The sequence below is a fragment of the Priapulus caudatus genome, unplaced genomic scaffold (assembly GCF_000485595.1).
Source record: "Priapulus caudatus unplaced genomic scaffold, Priapulus_caudatus-5.0.1 Scaffold467, whole genome shotgun sequence".
Classification (NCBI taxonomy): Eukaryota; Metazoa; Priapulida; class Priapulimorpha; order Priapulimorphida; family Priapulidae; genus Priapulus; species Priapulus caudatus.
The window spans coordinates 125523-143900 of NW_014577528.1; the positions used below are offsets into that span (position 1 = coordinate 125523).

The following is an 18378-nucleotide window of genomic DNA, read 5'->3' on the forward strand; positions in this document are numbered from 1 at the left end:
CTTTCTGTCTCTTTCCTACTATCTCTCTTTCTCTCTCGCTATTTCTCTCTTTCTCTCTCTCTCTCTCTCTCTCTCTCTCTCTCTCTCTCTCTCTCTGTCTGTCTCTCTTGCTCTCCTGCGCGCTCTCACACGCCCTCCTTCGTGCACACGCTACGCCTCACGTGCTTTTCGCCTACCTTTCGGCGAGTCTTCGCCGCCGCTTCCCCGCCATGCTCCTCGAAATATTCCCGTATTTCAGTTGAACTTCGGATACGTCACGGTGTCACATTGACGGCACCTGGGTAAGAAATGGTGGCGAAGTCACGGCGGTGATCGCGACGAAGCGTGGCGCAGTAACATTCTCAGCGATTCATCAGCACTCGGTACCTATCCTGTGGTCGCTGGCGAGCGAACAGAGAGCACAGCTGTCAATGTTTATGTTAGCAGTGAAAGATCGCTGACCAATGCTCCGTTGTTTGCGAAGCTAACGCGAATAGAGTACGACCATCACAGCAATTGATATTTCGTTACGCACACACGCTCACGCGTAGTTACACAATAATGTACACGCATACGCCCCACAGCCGCACGTTAATATTATATGCTAACATGAAGACATACGGGTGTGCGCGTACATACACACACACGAGCAGGCATGCACGCATGCAAGCACGCACACACGCACGCACGCATACGCACGAGCACGCACGCATGCACACAGACGCTCTCTCTCTCTCTCTCTCTTTCTATATATATAAATATAAATATATATGTATATATAATATATGTAGTATCAAATTAACCCTCTGACAAAACTATGTCAAACGATTTTTAATGACTTTCGCCTCTATGTCTATAGATATGATGCTACGCGTGGTCGCGCAGCAGTCATTACGACACACGTCACATAGAATGCTCCCGCCGCCGCCATCGTCCAGTAGTGCATGGATGTAGGATGTATGAGCGTCGGCGCAGGCGAGCACACATTGGTGATTCCCTCGTGCGCACGCGCGCGACGTGCGCACCATGTAAAGAGGCGAGCGCCTCGTTGTACGTATTCCCCTGGTGCTCGTCTTATTTATCTCCGTAATTCCACTTCACTCTCTCGTCCGCATCGATTCGGTTGCTGTGTCCACTGTCTCGTCCGTTCTATCTCTTTCTGTCTCTCTTGCGCGATTGCGCTTTCTCTCTCTCTCTCTCTCTCTCTCTCTCTCTCTCTCTCTCTCTCGCTTGTTCTCTCTCTCTCTCGCTCGCTCGCTCGCTCGCGCGCGCCCTCCCTCTCTTCCCCCCGCTTTCTCTTTCTCGCTCTTTCTCGCTCTCTCTCTCGCTCTCGCTCTCTCTCTCTCGCTCTCTCCTCCTCTCGCTCTCTTCCTTTCTCTCTCCCTATTTCTGCTTGCCTGACTGGCTGACTCCCTCACATCCTTCACACCCCTCTCTTCTAGTTTTTTCCTACTTCTACTTGTCCACTTCACAATACATCTCGGTTAGCTCTTCGCGTGTCTGTCTCGCGTTGCGTGGCTCTTTCATAGAGCTTCGTCAGCTGCCTAACGTCTGGGAAGCTCCATTTATACGGAAACCAATAGACCGCCGCTGCCCATTGCTAATGAGATCCTCTAACCAGATATGGCGCAGAACGAATTTCTTATGCTCGTCAGCTTAACAGCTCGTGCGATTTACAAGAGCTTCTGCGTGATCGGCTATGATATTATCAACGCATCCGCGCGCGTTTTCGCTCAGCGTTCGCACTTCTCTCGTGCTGTGCGTATGTAAAATAATTGGAAATCGGAAATGGGAATTTTTTTTTTGCAACGCGGTGTATGAAAATGCGCTCGTTAGAAATTTGTAGGCGCGCTCGGGCGAGATGGTGCACCTGTCGGCCATGCGTCGGTGCACACATCCAGGAGCACTCAACTATAATGGGGCACTTATAATCTACCATACACTCTAGATTATTAAATTGGCGGCAGTTACTATAATAAACACATGACATCGATAATGATGCAGGCGTGTTAACAATACATGATGTTCCTGCATGCGCACCGCACGTACACATGCACTGCTTCTAATTTAAAAAATTCGAGTGCATGTGTTTACACAGACATTTACAGTGAAACAACACCGAAACAAACACCACTTTGATATAGGATTAACAATAATACGACTCATTCATTAATTAAAAATTCATCGTACCATAAGATAATAGATGCGAACCATTGCTAGTCGATAGCAGTTTCTTGAAACTATCTAATAGTGGTTAATTTGTGTGACAGCGATTCAATCGATTTTTTTAACAGGTTGAAATGGTGCGAGCGCCTGCGCATACTCTGTGTGTATCCGCACATGCTGCCCTCTGTCTCTGTATGCATGTTTCTGCCCGCACAGGTTTGCACGCGCTGCTTGTAACACCACAAGGCCCCTGCTGCGAGCACCTATATCGGCTACATCGCTGTGTTATGTGTGTTCTCCCGAGAGATGCTGCGCGTTGCAGTTGCGGTTTATTACCTTTGATTTATTTCTGTCGCATCATCAGCTTAAACGTCAGCGTAATAGCTGACTGCAGATTTCGTCCTCAGTAAAACTCGCGCGCGCGTAAGGGTGTGCTTAGCGACGTGACGTCATACGAACCACAGCGATAAAATTCATGATCGTAATGTTAATTTTACATCGGTAGCAGTTAAAAACGGGTATTGACGTATTGTAGAGTAGACTTGACAGTGTTACTTATAGGTTGATGCCACGGGCTGTTCTATATAGAAGTTCTGTATGAAAAAGGGAAATGGTGGCATTGATGAATAACCTTTTAACATGAAAATTTACGATTATATGACTGCTTCCTATTTTTGTTTAAAATTCCGCAATTTTTGTTGTCCCTCTAGATTTTGCAAAAAATAAACGAGCATGTCTGGCAAATCTACGCAACTCTCAGATGAATAAAATATTAACATTATTTGTTCGGCTTGATTTCATCCATCATTCCAGTTTTTCGCCATCCCACGAAATGTCCACCAGTGACCATACGCAAACTGGGGACGAAAACGATACGAAACGCACACTGGGGAACATACGGACACCAAAGCATGACGAGCATTATCGATAATAAATTCGTTGACGTTGAAACTGTATTCGAAAAGGTACCCCACGGCGAGCAGCGGTATACCTCACCCCTCCAACTCTGCCTCCGCTCTCTCCCCCTGCATCCTCTCATTCTCACGCTCTCTCTTTCTCCTACTCACCCTTCTCTCTCGCTCCCGCTCTCCCTCACTTCTCGTCGTCTCATTCTTTCTCTCTCTCACCCTCTCTCACTCCTCGTCATCCCCCATTCTTTTTCTCTCTCGCTTCCTCCCTGCCCACCCTTCCTCTCTTTCTCCATCGCCCCCCTCTCTATTTACCTCGTCCGTTATATTTACCGCAGAATTTACTCGATAACATCTGAAAGACTAGCGACTGCACTCGGAATCCGCGCTGAGCATTACATTGTGTGTCGTTATTCACGCATGCACCCTACGTTTACGTTCATCATGTATATCATAAGTATTCTGATGCTATTGTGCATGTTCCGTCTTTACTACTAGTGCGTGGGTAGTCGCGTACATCCCTCCGCGTTTCGTCATGTATTTAAGCAAGCGAAGTCGAATGCCTCGTGCACCTAATTCATTTAAGGCTACTATCCGAATGTACATTATTAAATCGACCGACATCTGCCGGTCAATAACCACTGTTGACAGTAGTCGCAGATTAAATTAATTTCATTCGAACCGCATTTGTTAAGTCACACGAGCGCTCATCTAATAACGAGTAGTTAAGTTATGTGAGGAAGAAAGGGGAAAGCAGCGAGGGATAAAGAAAGAACAGGACCGTGATACGAAGACACATAGAGAGGCAGAGACAACGCAAGAAAAAAAGGGTGACGCACAGAGAGATGCGCGGGAGAGAGGAAAAAGAGAAGGGAACGGGAACTGCAGACAAAATAGGTTCTAAAAATCTAAAAATAAAAGAAAGCGTCAATAAAGGATAAATGGTTACTAATTATCTTAATATTATTATTATTATTATTATTATTATTATTATTATATAATAATATTCTAACTATTTTTTTTCATCTTTATATAGATGAACTATGGCTCACATGATTCACGTGTTCATGTGAATATCTCGGGCAGTGTGCGCGCCTAAATGTTCCAACCAGTGATCGTGCTCCTACAGTCTTGTATACATACACCTGTTTTACGTACATCAACAGTCGGTGACAGTCGATGAGGTTGACAGCAGATTGATTACGTCTGGACTTTCCTTACCTGTACCGTCCGTAAATCTATCAGTCACGCAGCGTACAGACGATAGTCGTTATCGTCATCGTCAACGCCATTATCATCGTCGCAACTCGCATTAAATGCATTAGCTAACAGCAGTCGCGTTACGGAAATATCACGGCTCTCCTCTGCGCTATTCCCTCGTCTTTCTCTCTCTCTCTCTCTCTCTCTCTCTCTCTCTCTCTCTCTCTTTCTCTCTCATTAGCCACCCCGTCTCTCACCATCTCTCTCTCTCATTCGTCCCCTCTCTCTATCTCTATCTCTCTCTCATCCGCTTCTCGTCCCTCTCTATATCTCTCTCTAATTCGCCACCTCGTCTCTCGCTATCTCTCTCTCTCTCTCTCTCTCTCTCTCTCTCTCTCTCTCTCTCTGTGTCTCTCTCTCTCATTCGCCGCCCCCTTTCTCTCTATCTCTCTCTCTCTCTCTCTCTCTCTCTCTCTCTCTCTCTCTCTCTCATCTCTCTCTCTCTCTCTGTGTCTCTCTCTCTCATTCGCCGCCCCCTTTCTCTCTATCTCTCTCTCTCTCTCTCTCTCTCTCTCTCTCTGTCTCTCTCTCTCATTCGCCGCCCCCTTTCTCTCTATCTCTCTCTCTCTCTCTCTCTCTCTCTCTCTTTCTCTCATTTGTCCCCTCCCTCTATCTCTGTCTCTCTCTCATTCCTCCGGCTCTCTCTATCTCTCTCTCTCTCTCTCATTCGCCACCTCCGTCTCTCGCTATCTCCCTCATTCGCCCACTCTCTCTCTATCTCTCTCTCATTCGCCCCTCTCATCTCTCTCTCCATATATATCTGGAGTTAATAAAGACAAATTTGTCTTTATTAACTCCTGATATATATATATATATATATTTATTTATCTGTCTTCTCTCTCTCCCTCTCTATGCCTCTCTGTCTCGGTCTCTGCCCCCTTTTCTCTAATTCTTGCTCGCGCTCTCTCCCCCTCTCTCTAAACCGATATCATTATCGTCGTCGCGTGAATTACATGCAAGTAGTAGCACTACGGAAATATCACTACAAGGGAACCATCCCGCCACCACACCATGGATCAATTTCATTAACGCTGAATAGAAACCTACACAATCATTAGTATACTCGACACACGAACCTTCCGCCCCGGTGTGTTATAAATACGCGCATGTCACATATATATAATAATATATACCAAGGTATTTCTTGGTCATAATTTACATTTTTTACCGGACATTTTCTAACGCGTTATATGCAACATCGCAGAGTATTATCGTGTGCATAACAATTAACACACTATCACTGATAAAAAAAAGCCAGCCTCCCGTCCCGTTATCTACTCACACTTTCTCCTATATTCGATGCATAACACAATCTGTCACAATGTATCAACTTTTCTAGGATTACTTAAGGCTTTACGAGCTTTAAGTGCTTTTAGCAATATTGCTGCACTAATATTGCGGCTCGCTCACAATATTCCATATATCCGTCACGTAATCCCGCCGAAATTGTCACACAGAGTGATGAAACGAGGATGGAGATACATACACAAGCAGTAGCAGCAGGATAAATCTGGTCGTTAGAATAATATATACTATAAAAGGAAACAGCCCATTTTTTGTTAGCTATGTTCTCTGAATCTGATCGCATGATTTTAAATTGCTTGACTGTAAACGATGCATTACCACTCATAGAGTAATATTGGCGCACTTTTGCAATGATGAAAACAGGATAAAGTTGAATTTGAAGCCGTTTTATTTAACACTGGTGTACCGATACCATACCGCTGTATCGATCGACGTCACTACTCATTACCATTAACTAATCTAGTACGCGTCGTTACCAGCTTGCGCTGTGGCGCAGTAGTAGCACGCTTGCCTAACATAACAGCCGCGAAAATTAAAAAATATATATTTCTCGCCAGGTGCGCAACTTCTTTCTTTCATCCTAAATATATGCATATTTAAAATAGATTTAATGTAAAATGTATACTATAAAAGGGAAACAGCGAATATTTATTAGCTAAGTTATTTTTAAGTTAAGGAATTCTCCTCATTGGACTCCCCTGGGATATCCCAAAAATCCATAATGAGGCTCTTCACGACAATGTGCTCACCACATCTTCACGTTCGGTTAAGTTTGACGCCGAAAACTTTGTAGCTGAGTTAATACAAGTTAATATACCTTTATCTCCTGCACTTAAGCTAGGTTTTCCGAAATATCAATATGCCTGTTTTTTGAATAACAATCATAGTTCGTAGGCCTACACAAACACAGTGACCATGTTTCCATAGTCAATAAATTGCATTATTCCTGCCGATTGTCACCAATTCCTGCATGAATTATGTATTGTTGGCAAAACATGTTAAACCCTCATACAGCCCCACAGACAGTGATTATCAACTGCTGACCAGAAAGCTCCTGAAATTATTAACTGTTGACTAAACAAACTGCTGATATTGGGGATTTCAATTCTAATATCAATTCTTACAAACTGCTGATATAATTCGATATTAAGCATAAAATAAAATAAATGTCTGTTTACGGTTCCAAATATAATTTTTTAAAGGATAGGTCGGTAAGTTCAAAAAAATATTTTACTTACAAATTTATTTTAACAAGTCAAACAGTGGACAAAGAACATTAATACCCAGGATAATATTAGCTTCATCCCATGTCAAGCTATCATTTACACTTCAACGCTGCCAGTTCCCTATTCGCTTGGCTTACTGCATCACCATCAATAAAGCGCAAGGTCAAACTTTCAAGAAGCTGGAGATTTTCCTCCCAAAACCCGGAAATGCTTCTCTCATGGCCAACTTTACGTTGACTTCTTACGTGCTAAATCTTTCGCTGAGATAAAGCTTCAACTGGAAACTACTCACAACCAAACTCAAGGGAAATCAGACTCTGTTTACTACACTACCAATGTTGTATACCATGAAGTTCTGTAATTTAGTGTCCATCACCTGTAAATCTCATCAAATAAACTTTTGTATTCTATTTTACTTCTTCAAAGTACTTCTTCTCAGCTAAACCATGCATTTCTACATTCACAGCATATGCCCGCACCCGTGAGCATCACTACCATAGACTTTCCCTACCATAGGCTTGGGCCTGACCACACCTGTCTTCTTCCATGGCATGCTCTATGTTGCCCTCTCACAAGTAGGCAAAGCCAGGGCGATGTTCATTTACATACGAAGACCAAAAACATACTTTACAAAGAAGCTCTTGATCCTTAGGTGAGCTACAACACTAATACACACATTCATGAATTCCCACCGTCCGAAGGACAGGTACTTTGCAATTATTATATAAAATTAGTAACTCAATATGATTCGTAGTTACTCATATAACACACTATGTTTGTGGGCGACTCATGTTCCTTAAGTGCCTATCATTAACAGATTTAGGTGCGAGAGAACAGTAAAGGAGAAGATAAACGAGGGAGGGAAATGTGATGCAAGGATAATGAGAGAAAGAGACAGAGAAAAAACAGAAAGAAATGGTGAGAGAGGCAGAGAGCGCGCGCACGAGAGAAAGACAGCGAGACAGAAAAAAGACAGAGGAGAAGAAAGTTAGAGGAAATCGACTATGAATGCGCCAGTGTGTGCCGACGTGTGTGCGTTCGTGCGTTCTCTCGTTCGTTTGTTTGTTAGTACATGCGTTTATTTTTGGTTTGTTCGTCCGTTTGTGCGCGCGTTTATTTATTGGTTCGTATGTGCTCACGTGGGGTTTGCGCGTTCGTGTGTACATTTATGCGTGCGTGCTCGAGTGCGTGAGTACGTGGGTGCGTGCGTGAGTATATTTTTACTCCCGTCGTTAAGAAGACTATATATATATGTCGTATTAACGACGCAACAAGCTTACCTGCAACGACTTTTCCATGTGCTGTATTCAGATACGGCTTCCCCGTCTGCAATTATCCCTGCCAGCTTCGCAGGACATCCGGAATTTCTAGTAGATCCGCGAAAACTGCTTTCGCTGTAATCACGTTTAACGCGTAACGCACGACTATCTCTAACTTCCGGCGCAAGCACTCCGCATATACAGGCGTTGCATTTCGAATGAATATAGGAGCCGTAGAACCAGATCAGAACGTCGTTTCGTGAATAAAATACGTTGTTGCTGCTGCGTCCGGAGCTATTACAGCGACACAAACAACTCTATACGGAGATCGTGAGAGACTATATACTATAGCTGTTGCTGCGCAGTGCGTCTACGTGCATGGTGCCTACTGCCTAGCAGCGCCTTACGACTTCTGTTCTCGTGCTTGAGCCTACATCGCGATGTGCATGCGCGCGCAGCGGTGTTACAACACAGGCGCATGGCTTCACTGCATGAAGCAGCAGCAGCATCAATAGCAGGAGCAGCAGGAGCAATAGCAGGAGTAGTAGCAGTGCTAGGCTCCTGTCAGGGCTGCGTGCGCTTACCTCATTAGGGTTCACCCTCATTAGACCGCACTCTGCATGCGTGCGACGAGCGTAACTGCCGCTGCGAGTAAACACGCGCAGGTGTCTTCCCGTTTCGCCATTTTCCCACTTCGCCATTTCCCATTACGCCATTTCCCATTTCGCCAGTTTCCCATTTCGCCATTTTCCCACTTCGCCATTTCCCATTTCGCCATTTCCCATTTCGCCAGTTTCCCATTTCGCCATTTTCCCACTTCGCCATTTTCCCATTTCGCCATTTTCCCACTTCGCCATTTTCCCACTTCGCCAGTTTTCCATTTCGCCAATATTTTATGTTGCTTCCACCCCCTGCACGAAATTGATCCTTCCATTCTTAAAAAAGAGTCATTTCTAGGGTTAGGGATAGGGTTAGGGCTAGGGTTAGGGTTAGGGTTAGGGTGCCTGTACATGATCCATATGTTTCGATATGTACGATTTCGCCTTCTTGTTCTTCAAATAAATAGTTGACTCCATATCTAAAGATTCGTTATAATTTATTCATTAGAGGCCTACTTATTCATTACTTATTACTTATTCATTACTTATTACTTATTCATTACTTATTACTTATTATTATTACTTATTATTATTATTATTATTATTACTTATTATTACTTATTATTACTTATTATTACTTATTATTACTTATTCATTACTTATTACTTATTCATGTTTAAAGATTCGTTATAATTTATTCATTACAGAGGCCTACTTTCAACCCACCTTGAACAAGGGGGTGGTCGGGGAGATAGGACGAAATGGCGGAATGGGAAACTGGCGAAGTGGGAAACTGGCGAAAGGGGAAACTGGCGAAGTGGGAAACTGGCGAAGTGGGAAACTGGCGAAATGGGAAACTGGCGAAAGGGGAAACTGGCGAAGTGGGAAAATGGCGAAGTGGGAAACTGGCGAAGTGGGAAACTGGCGAAAGGGGAAACTGGCGAAATGGGAAACTGGCGAAGTGGGAAACTGGCGAAGTGGGAAACTGGCGAAGTGGGAAACTGGCGAAATGGGAAAATGGCGAAATGGGAAAATGGCGAAATGGGAAATGGCGAAATGGGAAATTTTAATGGCGAAATGGGAAATGGCGAAGTGGGAAAATGGCGAAACGGGAATAAACCAGATCTCCGCGTGCACATGCACTGCATGACGTCACGTGGTGTGCTTGATCGGCTGCCCCGGAAAAATGATTAACGAGACCCTTCTAGTGTGCTATGGTGTCTATCAGCTAACGAGTGTGCAATCTCGATGAGTTGGCCTTAACGAAATTGGCTAGAAGCACGACGTAAGGAAATGGGATAGTGGAAATAATCAGGAGTTAATAAAGAAAGTCGTTTTGTCTTTATTAACTCCTGAAATAATGTAAATAGGACATCCGTATGTGGGAAACATGCATAGTGCAGAAATAATGACTTACTTCGGCGTTTAATAGACAGTTTCGAAACTACAAGAGAACACAAGTCGTGGTCGATCCGTGTAGAAAGGCGACTGCTGTTTTAAATTAATACCGGGTAAAATCATTGATTACGTATACAAAGGGAGAGGACACATATGTGAGCACGTACACATGAGTAAATATCGCCTGTGCATAACCAACCAAATTAAAATCATCACATGTAGAATTGATTATGCATATGTCATAGTAGATTGCTTGCTGACCCTTGCATCTATTCACGTTCTATAATAAACCACATACAGGTAAAGCTATAGTACTAATAATTTCCCTTTAATGTTATATTAGTTCGGATAACTTTAGTCCCTATAGTCATTAGTCACGTATCCGTATGCATTTGTCGGTCATTTAGCCACGATGACAACGGACAATCGTCAAGGGGCGTCTTGACAGAGTGTACATTATTCCAACCGTACTCGCATCAATGCAGCAGCTATCGTCGAGGACAGTAAAAGATGATATAATGCTGCCTTCAGTGATCTATCAATCCAACCGTGTCATCGTACAGTTAACAGCGAATCCAGTATCGCTTTCAGCGATCTGTCAATTCAACCGAGTTCTTCGACAGTTAAAAGCAAATCCTCATACGATTAACATTGAATCCAATGGTCCCCTCGACGATCTATCAATCCAACTGTGTCCTCCTACAGTTAACAGTGAATACAACAGTGCCTTCAGCGATCTATCAATCCAACTGTGTCCTCATACAGTTAACAGTGAATCCAGTATCGTCTTCAGCGATCTCTCAATCCAACCACGTTCTTTGACAGTTAAAAGCAAATCCAATATGTCCTTCGCAGTTATATCAAGTCAAACGAGTTCTCGTAAATCCAACAGCGTCAGCACAAACTCAGCCGTACCATAATCAAACCTAGTTGCACCATCAGTATTTAATGACCTCTACTGATGTGATATTCGGATGATATACGATGGTGTGACATATGACTGATAAATATTATACGGTTATTATTACGATTATTATTAAGATTATTATTACGATAAATGTTATCCGATACTATACACCGTTTCTACTAATCTGGCAGCTCTCACCATAACGCACATAGCATATCTGACATACCATCATGAATTCCGGCATGTCAGCTCCGATACCGCAATGCTTTCAACTACGCCATCGCTAACCCAACGATTTCATCAGTAATCGATGTATTTACATGTATTACGTCATCACCAAACCCATAATGATACAGGCACCTGGAGATATCCGTAGGAGCACCGATAGTAAACCAACAATCGTCTCGTAATAATATAGACTAACGTCTCACATTACTTCTATATATTATCTAACCATATAAAAATGTAAATACATCATGCTCAAGTTGCAACGAGACGTCGCGGTAGACATTTTTCGCATTAGATCACTCAGAGATATCAACTCTCCACTTTAAACGTATTTTTTTCTTCTTCACAAAATGTAGTCACTAACTCAGATACAAGGGTATCCGCGAATTCAGGTGTGCGCGTATGCTACAGTATACCATCTTAAAATAACCCCATACAAGTGATTGAGAGCTACATGGCCCAGGAGAAATCTGATGGTCGACTGGAGTCGATCGCTAGGAGGATCGCTACTGCCATTTCTGCTATCATTTGTGATCTTGTGTGTACGAGAAGCAGGCGCGATTCGTATTGGCAACAACAGGAAACATGTGGTGGTGGGGGAGGGGGCGCATCTCGCGCCTTCGTCCGAACGTCGCGCTTTCGTAGTCTCGTATTGGTAGCGTTCGTAGTTCGACGTGGCTTCATTTCCGACGACCTCGTCTGTTTACATGGTGCTTCGTTTCCGTTGTGGGGCGGTCTATTAGTAAGCCGGAACGCACTGCATGCACAGCTCTCGATGCGGGTCAATACAAGGCGAATTGAAAACGCCATTTGGTGTGGAGATGGCTTTCCGCGTACGCATGTGCGTGTATGTCTGTGCGCGTGTGCAGGTGTTGTATATAAATAAATAAATAAATATATATATATATATATATGTGTGTGTGTGTGTGTGTGTGTGTGTGTGTGTGTGTGTGTGTGTGTTGTGTGGTGTGTGTGTGTGTGTTGTGTGTGTGTGTGTGTTGGTGTGTGTGTGTGTGTCAAGGTGGACCTAGTTGACAGCGTTGACACGCGACGATGATCGTTGTGATATAGCTGCAATGATGACGAGACACGAGAGATATTTATTCTCATATCATTTTACTAAACTACTTAACTAATTAATTATCATTTATATATTATTACAGTTATCTAACAAACTGTTTTCTAGCAAAACATGCTTGAGTACAAACACCAATTCCCAACATGATGTTGTACGTGTCTGTAATATGTAGATGAAGACAATGAACAAAATAAGATGTAGTAATCGTAATGGATTACGAGAATTTTAGTGGTTTATAAAACAATTGTTATAAATATAATTGATTCTCCTACGAGTAGGAACATCTTGCTATCCCCCAGCACTCTATACGTCTGAACATGTTTATATATTCGCACATATTTCGGACAGGTCTTGGACGTGAAGCGATGAAGCGTGGTAATTCCTCCTCGGGTTAATGAATAAAGGCCATACACACACCACACACAACACACACACACACACACACACACACACACACACACACACACACACACACACACACACACACACACACACACACACCACACACACACACACAACACACACACACACACACACACACACACACACACACTACATAATATATATATATTATCATTATATATATATATTGTATACGGTATTTGCTAAGGATCACTTTAGTTGATGCTAACGTGGTCCCACGCACGTGTCCATTCACTTCCAGGTGCATATTACAAAGGAAACAATTAATTGACGTTTGTTAATTTGTTTGTGTATATAGTAGTAATGCTTGGAGTTATTGCGCCTCGCCGGAACAAGTTTCATTCATTGTCAGCATCCTGCCAGTGAATGTGTTTCTATTGCGTGCCTCAACTTTCAGCTACTCATGGACTTCCTATACCGAAACCTAATCGATTGGCAAGCTTCTCCGTCTCGACGTTTCTTGAAATTCCGGATTAGAAGAAGTGCGACCTGGACCTGAAGGTGTCGATTAACGTGTGTAAACATTCGACCAGCCTTACGTCCTGGCACGTACCTGAACTCTGCTCTATATAAAAGCACGGAAATAACGTTTGGTGCAACCACACGCGCACCGACGTAAGCACGAAACACGTGAAACATCTGCGAGGGTAAGTGCCATTAATGAAGCTGCTAAAGTGTAGGTGTTATATATATACTTTTTTTTTCTGTTCGTTGCAAAGCAATTTTGAGTTTCGACGTGTGTTCAATCTGTTGAAGTGATGTGTACGTACGTGTGGATTGTATATATATATATATATATATATATATATTCTTACACAGATAAACAGAATTAATCATCATGCAGCTCTCTACTGCACTACTTGTATTGGTAATTAGTTCTATACAAATCAGAGACGGAACGACCGCCTTCGCACCAACGTTAGTAGGTGAGTAAAACTTAAGATTTCTACTTTTACAAGTTAATACATACGCATGTGTTTGTGTGTGTGTGTGTGTGTGTGTGTGTGTGTGTGTGTGTGCGCGCGCGTGCGCGTGCGTTTGTACGTATATGTGTGTAAGGATATGTCAAAGTGCGTGTATTATATATCGTCACTTAGTTATAATTACTGGCGCGTTCACGTCAATCTATAGTACAAACTCGTCGGAAATGTTGAATTTTCGAATTAATCGTTAATAATCTAACCCTTTGCTTCGGCTACGCAGATAAGGTGATCGTGTGTCGCGGCGATGCGACGGACGTCACCCTGACGTTTGAATCGGGCTTCAGTGGTGAGGTATTCGCCGACGGTTTCCACGCCGACAGCAGATGTCGGGCGAGCGGTTCGGGAGCCGAATCACTCACACTGCAGGTCGATCATAACGAATGCGGAGTCTTCCAAAACACCGCCGTACGTTTATTCTAGACGTGTAATAGTTTGCGTATACTAATGCTAATAATACTATGAAATAGTGCATGCATCTATATTTATATAATGTAGGATGTATAATAATATATATAATAAGATAAGCTGTGATGAGATCAGATATCATAGATATAGGATCAAGAGCTAATAATACCTATTATTAGAGGTACTATTAGCTCTTGATAGGATAAGATAAGATGGATTATCAGATATAGTACGTACGTGTACATGCGCGTTTTCAACAACGCATTGTGAATGCGCGTGGCAAAGTAAATTTAACTACGCATGCAAAATCCTCATCAAAAATACATGCTTCGTCACAGGAACAAACGTACGCGGTGTTTGTGACCGTTGCTCAGCGTCAGAATCTGATCGGAGCCTACGACCTGATGTTCCTCGTCACCTGTCACTACGACGTTGTCACGGCGGTGACGATCAGCGCTAATGACCTAGAGGTGGGACAGCTGTCCACCGTCCTCGTGCACAACACGCCTCCGCCGCCGCAGATTCGCCTCACGGTGTGGGAAGGCAGCGACAGTGACGACAAGACGACACCTGCAACCTTCGTCGACATCGGCGAATCTCTGCTGCTCGTTGCTAGCTTAGAAGATGCCAGTAAGTGCAATGCTAATTTACTCGAGCAGATAATAGTCGCCAAATATACGGGTGATACGTAAAAATTAATAAAACAACGATTAGACGTTCACGCTCACATACCACCACAACCAAATCCCCCCACAGGAGGCAAGAGCCTCGCACGACTGTATATCTATTTGCGTGATACGTTCCCGTGATTTTACGAAGCCGCTGACACACCGTTTTCTTGTCATACAGGTATCTATCAGAATATCCTTCTATATGACTGCCGCGCGTTCAGTGCGGCTGATCAGAGCTTCCAAGTGGAACTAGTTGACAGCGCCGAGTAAGTAATCTCTACGACGTCAAATAAATTAATATATACGTCTCTAACGAGAGACTATGTATTCCTGAGTAATCGAATGCAAATTTTTTTGTATCAAAATGACTCACGGTCCTAGTAATCGCACCAGTAATCTCTACGAGATTGAATAAATTAATCTATACGTCTCTAACGAAAGACTAGGTATTTTTGAATAATCTAAGACTAATGGAAAAACCTTTTATCGTGAAACGTTACTATGGTAAGGGGGACTAGCTGCCCAACATCCCAATGTCCCGCAAAGTTAAATGAAACAATAGTTACATTGTGTGCTATTGGTCGGCGCCAGTGTCCTGCATGAATAATAGTGTATAATGTCAAAAAAAAATCACGAGTAGCTTAAAATGAGAAATGACGATGCTTATGCCTCCGATCCCATTAATAATTATATCGACACAACTTCCCTCTAACGAGGCACAGATTATAGCGCCAGGTCTCTGTCCGCAAATGCTTAATATCTGCTAAAAGCAATGATAATTTCTCATGTGAAATCACGTGTTTAAAAGATAGAGCGTGAAGTAGTGTAATGTAAAAGGGGGGCTACTAAAGGTGGGCTAATAAAGGGTGTTCTACTAAATGGTTACTTCTAAAAGGGGGTTTTCTACTAATGCTATAACGGGCCCTATCTTCCTTCCCGACACCTCAATTTCCTGCAAAGTCGAATAAAATAACGTTTACAGTTGTGTGCCGTTGGTCGGCGCTGGGTTCGTGCATGAGTAGTAGTGTATGATGGCGAAATATATACATATATATATATATATATATATATATATATATATATATACATGTATTATTTTGTAAAAAATATGGAGAGTGCAGATTCACGAGTAGTTTGATATGAAAAATGATACTTTGCAAATGCCAACAATGATAACTGTTCATGCAGTTATCCTAACTTCTCTCTAACGGGGCACAGCTTATAGCGCAAGATCTCTGTCCGGCTATGCCAACAACAATCAACTGCCATATGTCATCTGTTAACAACAATCATATTTTTTTGAAGTCATGTATTCAAATAGAGAGAGAGCAGAGATTCTGGAATAGTGTAATACAAAAAGGTTCTATAGATAATACACATAGGCCCAACTTACATACTTTTATTAAAAATAAAAATAAAAATTACAAAAATAATTATAAGATAATGAATTATAATGAACAAACTTGTGTAACTGTTGCAATAAATAAATTGTCTTCGTCCTACCCGCTGCGTACAATTATTATCACAAATAACATTTCCTTTCAGATGTGTGAATGCCGATCTAGTCGATGAGGTCATCCTGACGGAGAAAGTACAGAAGCGTGTGGGAGGTGACAGTCCGGTGGAGAAGTGGATTACCTTCCGGGCATTTAAGTTCCCCGATGATGACGTCGTCCGCTTCCGATGCCAGGCGTTCGCTTGTTTCTTGGCTTCTGATTGTGATGACACGGTACGCCTTCCGATTATGCCTCACGAATTACACTCGAGGTAGGCTTAGATACAAATATCTCGAAAAATGGCCTAAATATCTTTCCGGAATATCTCCAAAATATCTCTAAATATCTCCATTTTTTTTCTAAATATCCCCACATTTTTTCTAAATATCTCAGTTATTTCAACGTAATGTATTTTAAACATATTTATTTTGTGCGAAAAAATCGCAATACAGAATTATATTAAATAAAATTTATAAAAAAAATTAAAATAATATAAATTAAAAAATTTTATACAGAAAAAGACAAGCTCATCCTTACAAACCCTTAATATTTGAGAAAATTTTGTTTTATCTTCTAAATATTAAGGAATTTTCTAAATATCCAGATTTTTCTAAATATCCCGAAAACTTCTAAATATCTAAAAAGATATCCGGATATTTGTATCTAAGCCTAACTCGAGGTTACCTAATTTCGCCTCTTTGCTGTCCATAACTATACGTCACTGATCATCCGCTCCACGTGTTTCAGTGTTCACACGTCAGGAGAAGGAAGCGTGCGACGAAGGAAGAGTTTATACAGAGCGATGTTCCGATGGTGACACTCAGTGGCGAGATCCGAGTGCGCAAGACTAACGCTTCTCCTATAAGCCAAGGTAGACTCAATTTATTTCATCACATGTGGTCAACCCATGTCTCATAAATCAACATGAACATGATATTTTGCGATTCATTATGATATTGTCATTATTAGATTTTAATTGTCATTTTATTTATTTTTCATCTTATTGCTAATTGTAAATTAACATTTGACGTAATGCTCACGAATATATATGACGTGATGTCACTCTTACTCATCATAAACGTCGTTCTAGTGAATGGGTTTCGTGTAGATTTCGCGGCTGTGGGATTGTTATCATTTGAAAGATTACGTTAAGCTCAGGTTTTCGTTTCGTATCGCGAGTTTAGTGGTCATAGTTAACAGATTACGTGTGGGCGAATTTACGTATATCGAGTTATCGTAACGTGGGGCATTACTAATGTGGCTATAACATTGCAGCAGACGACAACGTTGGCCGTGCCGACGACATCTGTATTCCATCTTCTGGCTTCGCTCTCGGACTAGCTTTCTTCCTCATCGCCATTGTCATCATCGTCGTCTCTGCCTTCCTCATACGTCTGCGTTGTAGACGTGACGTCAGCGAACCGTTGGCATAACGACGGATTTGGAATATTAATTAAGAAGGCTGTAATAAGAACAAGCTATACATTAATTAAGTAGCTTTGCGTGATCTAAGACGCGAGTTCGGATGTGGAACGGATTTCGGTGTACCTTATAGCTTATATATATCAAGAGCTAATAATATCTCTTTATTTAGAGGTATTATTAGCTCTTGTATATATATATAATGTTACAGCCTAATATTGTATATATATTGTATATGATCATCATGCTGTACATGTATATTGATGATGTATCTATCATAGGAATCATAAGTAGATCTAACCTGTAACCGATTCTGTGCTGTAAATACGCGATCAAAACACTGTGGGATATACTTGCTCTATTAAGTTATGTAAAATACCATGTAAGTGATATTGATGGTTTTTTTGTGTGGTTTTTATTGCTTATGGGAACTTATTTGTTTTATTGTAATATATTTTTATATACGAAGAAACGCTTTCAGTGTCTACAGCGCAGTAAATGAGAACGCCACCTTTTAGATCGTTGTTTTGGAATGGCACAAAACACAAATGTATTTTTATTCAGTCCTTATATGATGAAGCTATAATAACTGTATGATAACTAGATTGCGCGTTAACTAAGTGAAATTGCAACTATCATCATGTAAATAAATTGCTTTACAAATA

The 18378-nt window shown here is 42.0% G+C and overlaps 1 protein-coding gene across 2 annotated transcripts; it reads left to right on the forward strand.

Annotated features, from left to right (window-relative positions):
* Positions 1-13123: 13123 nt before the first annotated feature.
* On the forward strand, positions 13124-18378 carry LOC106810719. 2 transcript variants are annotated; one of them, XM_014814155.1, is made up of 8 exons: positions 13124-13383; positions 13556-13662; positions 13940-14124; positions 14463-14754; positions 14974-15061; positions 16341-16524; positions 17039-17162; positions 17570-18378. In XM_014814155.1, the coding sequence occupies exons 2-8, from the start codon at positions 13575-13577 to the stop codon at positions 17722-17724; spliced, it is 1116 nt and encodes a 371-aa protein (XP_014669641.1). In that variant the 5' UTR covers positions 13124-13383; positions 13556-13574; the 3' UTR covers positions 17725-18378. The 2 variants fall into 2 exon arrangements, with proteins under 2 accessions (XP_014669641.1, XP_014669640.1); XM_014814154.1 differs by having other exon boundaries at positions 13130-13383; positions 17567-18378.

Excerpts from the sequence above, each read along its gene's own strand:
- LOC106810719 (XM_014814154.1), top strand. The coding sequence starts at position 13,575 with ATGCAGCTCTCTACTGCACTACTTGTATTGGTAATTAGTTCTATACAA. Across the intron at positions 13,663-13,939 it reads CTTCGCACCAACGTTAGTAG|ATAAGGTGATCGTGTGTCGC; the intron begins GTGAGTAAAACT and ends TCGGCTACGCAG. Across the intron at positions 15,062-16,340 it reads GAACTAGTTGACAGCGCCGA|ATGTGTGAATGCCGATCTAG; the intron begins GTAAGTAATCTC and ends ATTTCCTTTCAG.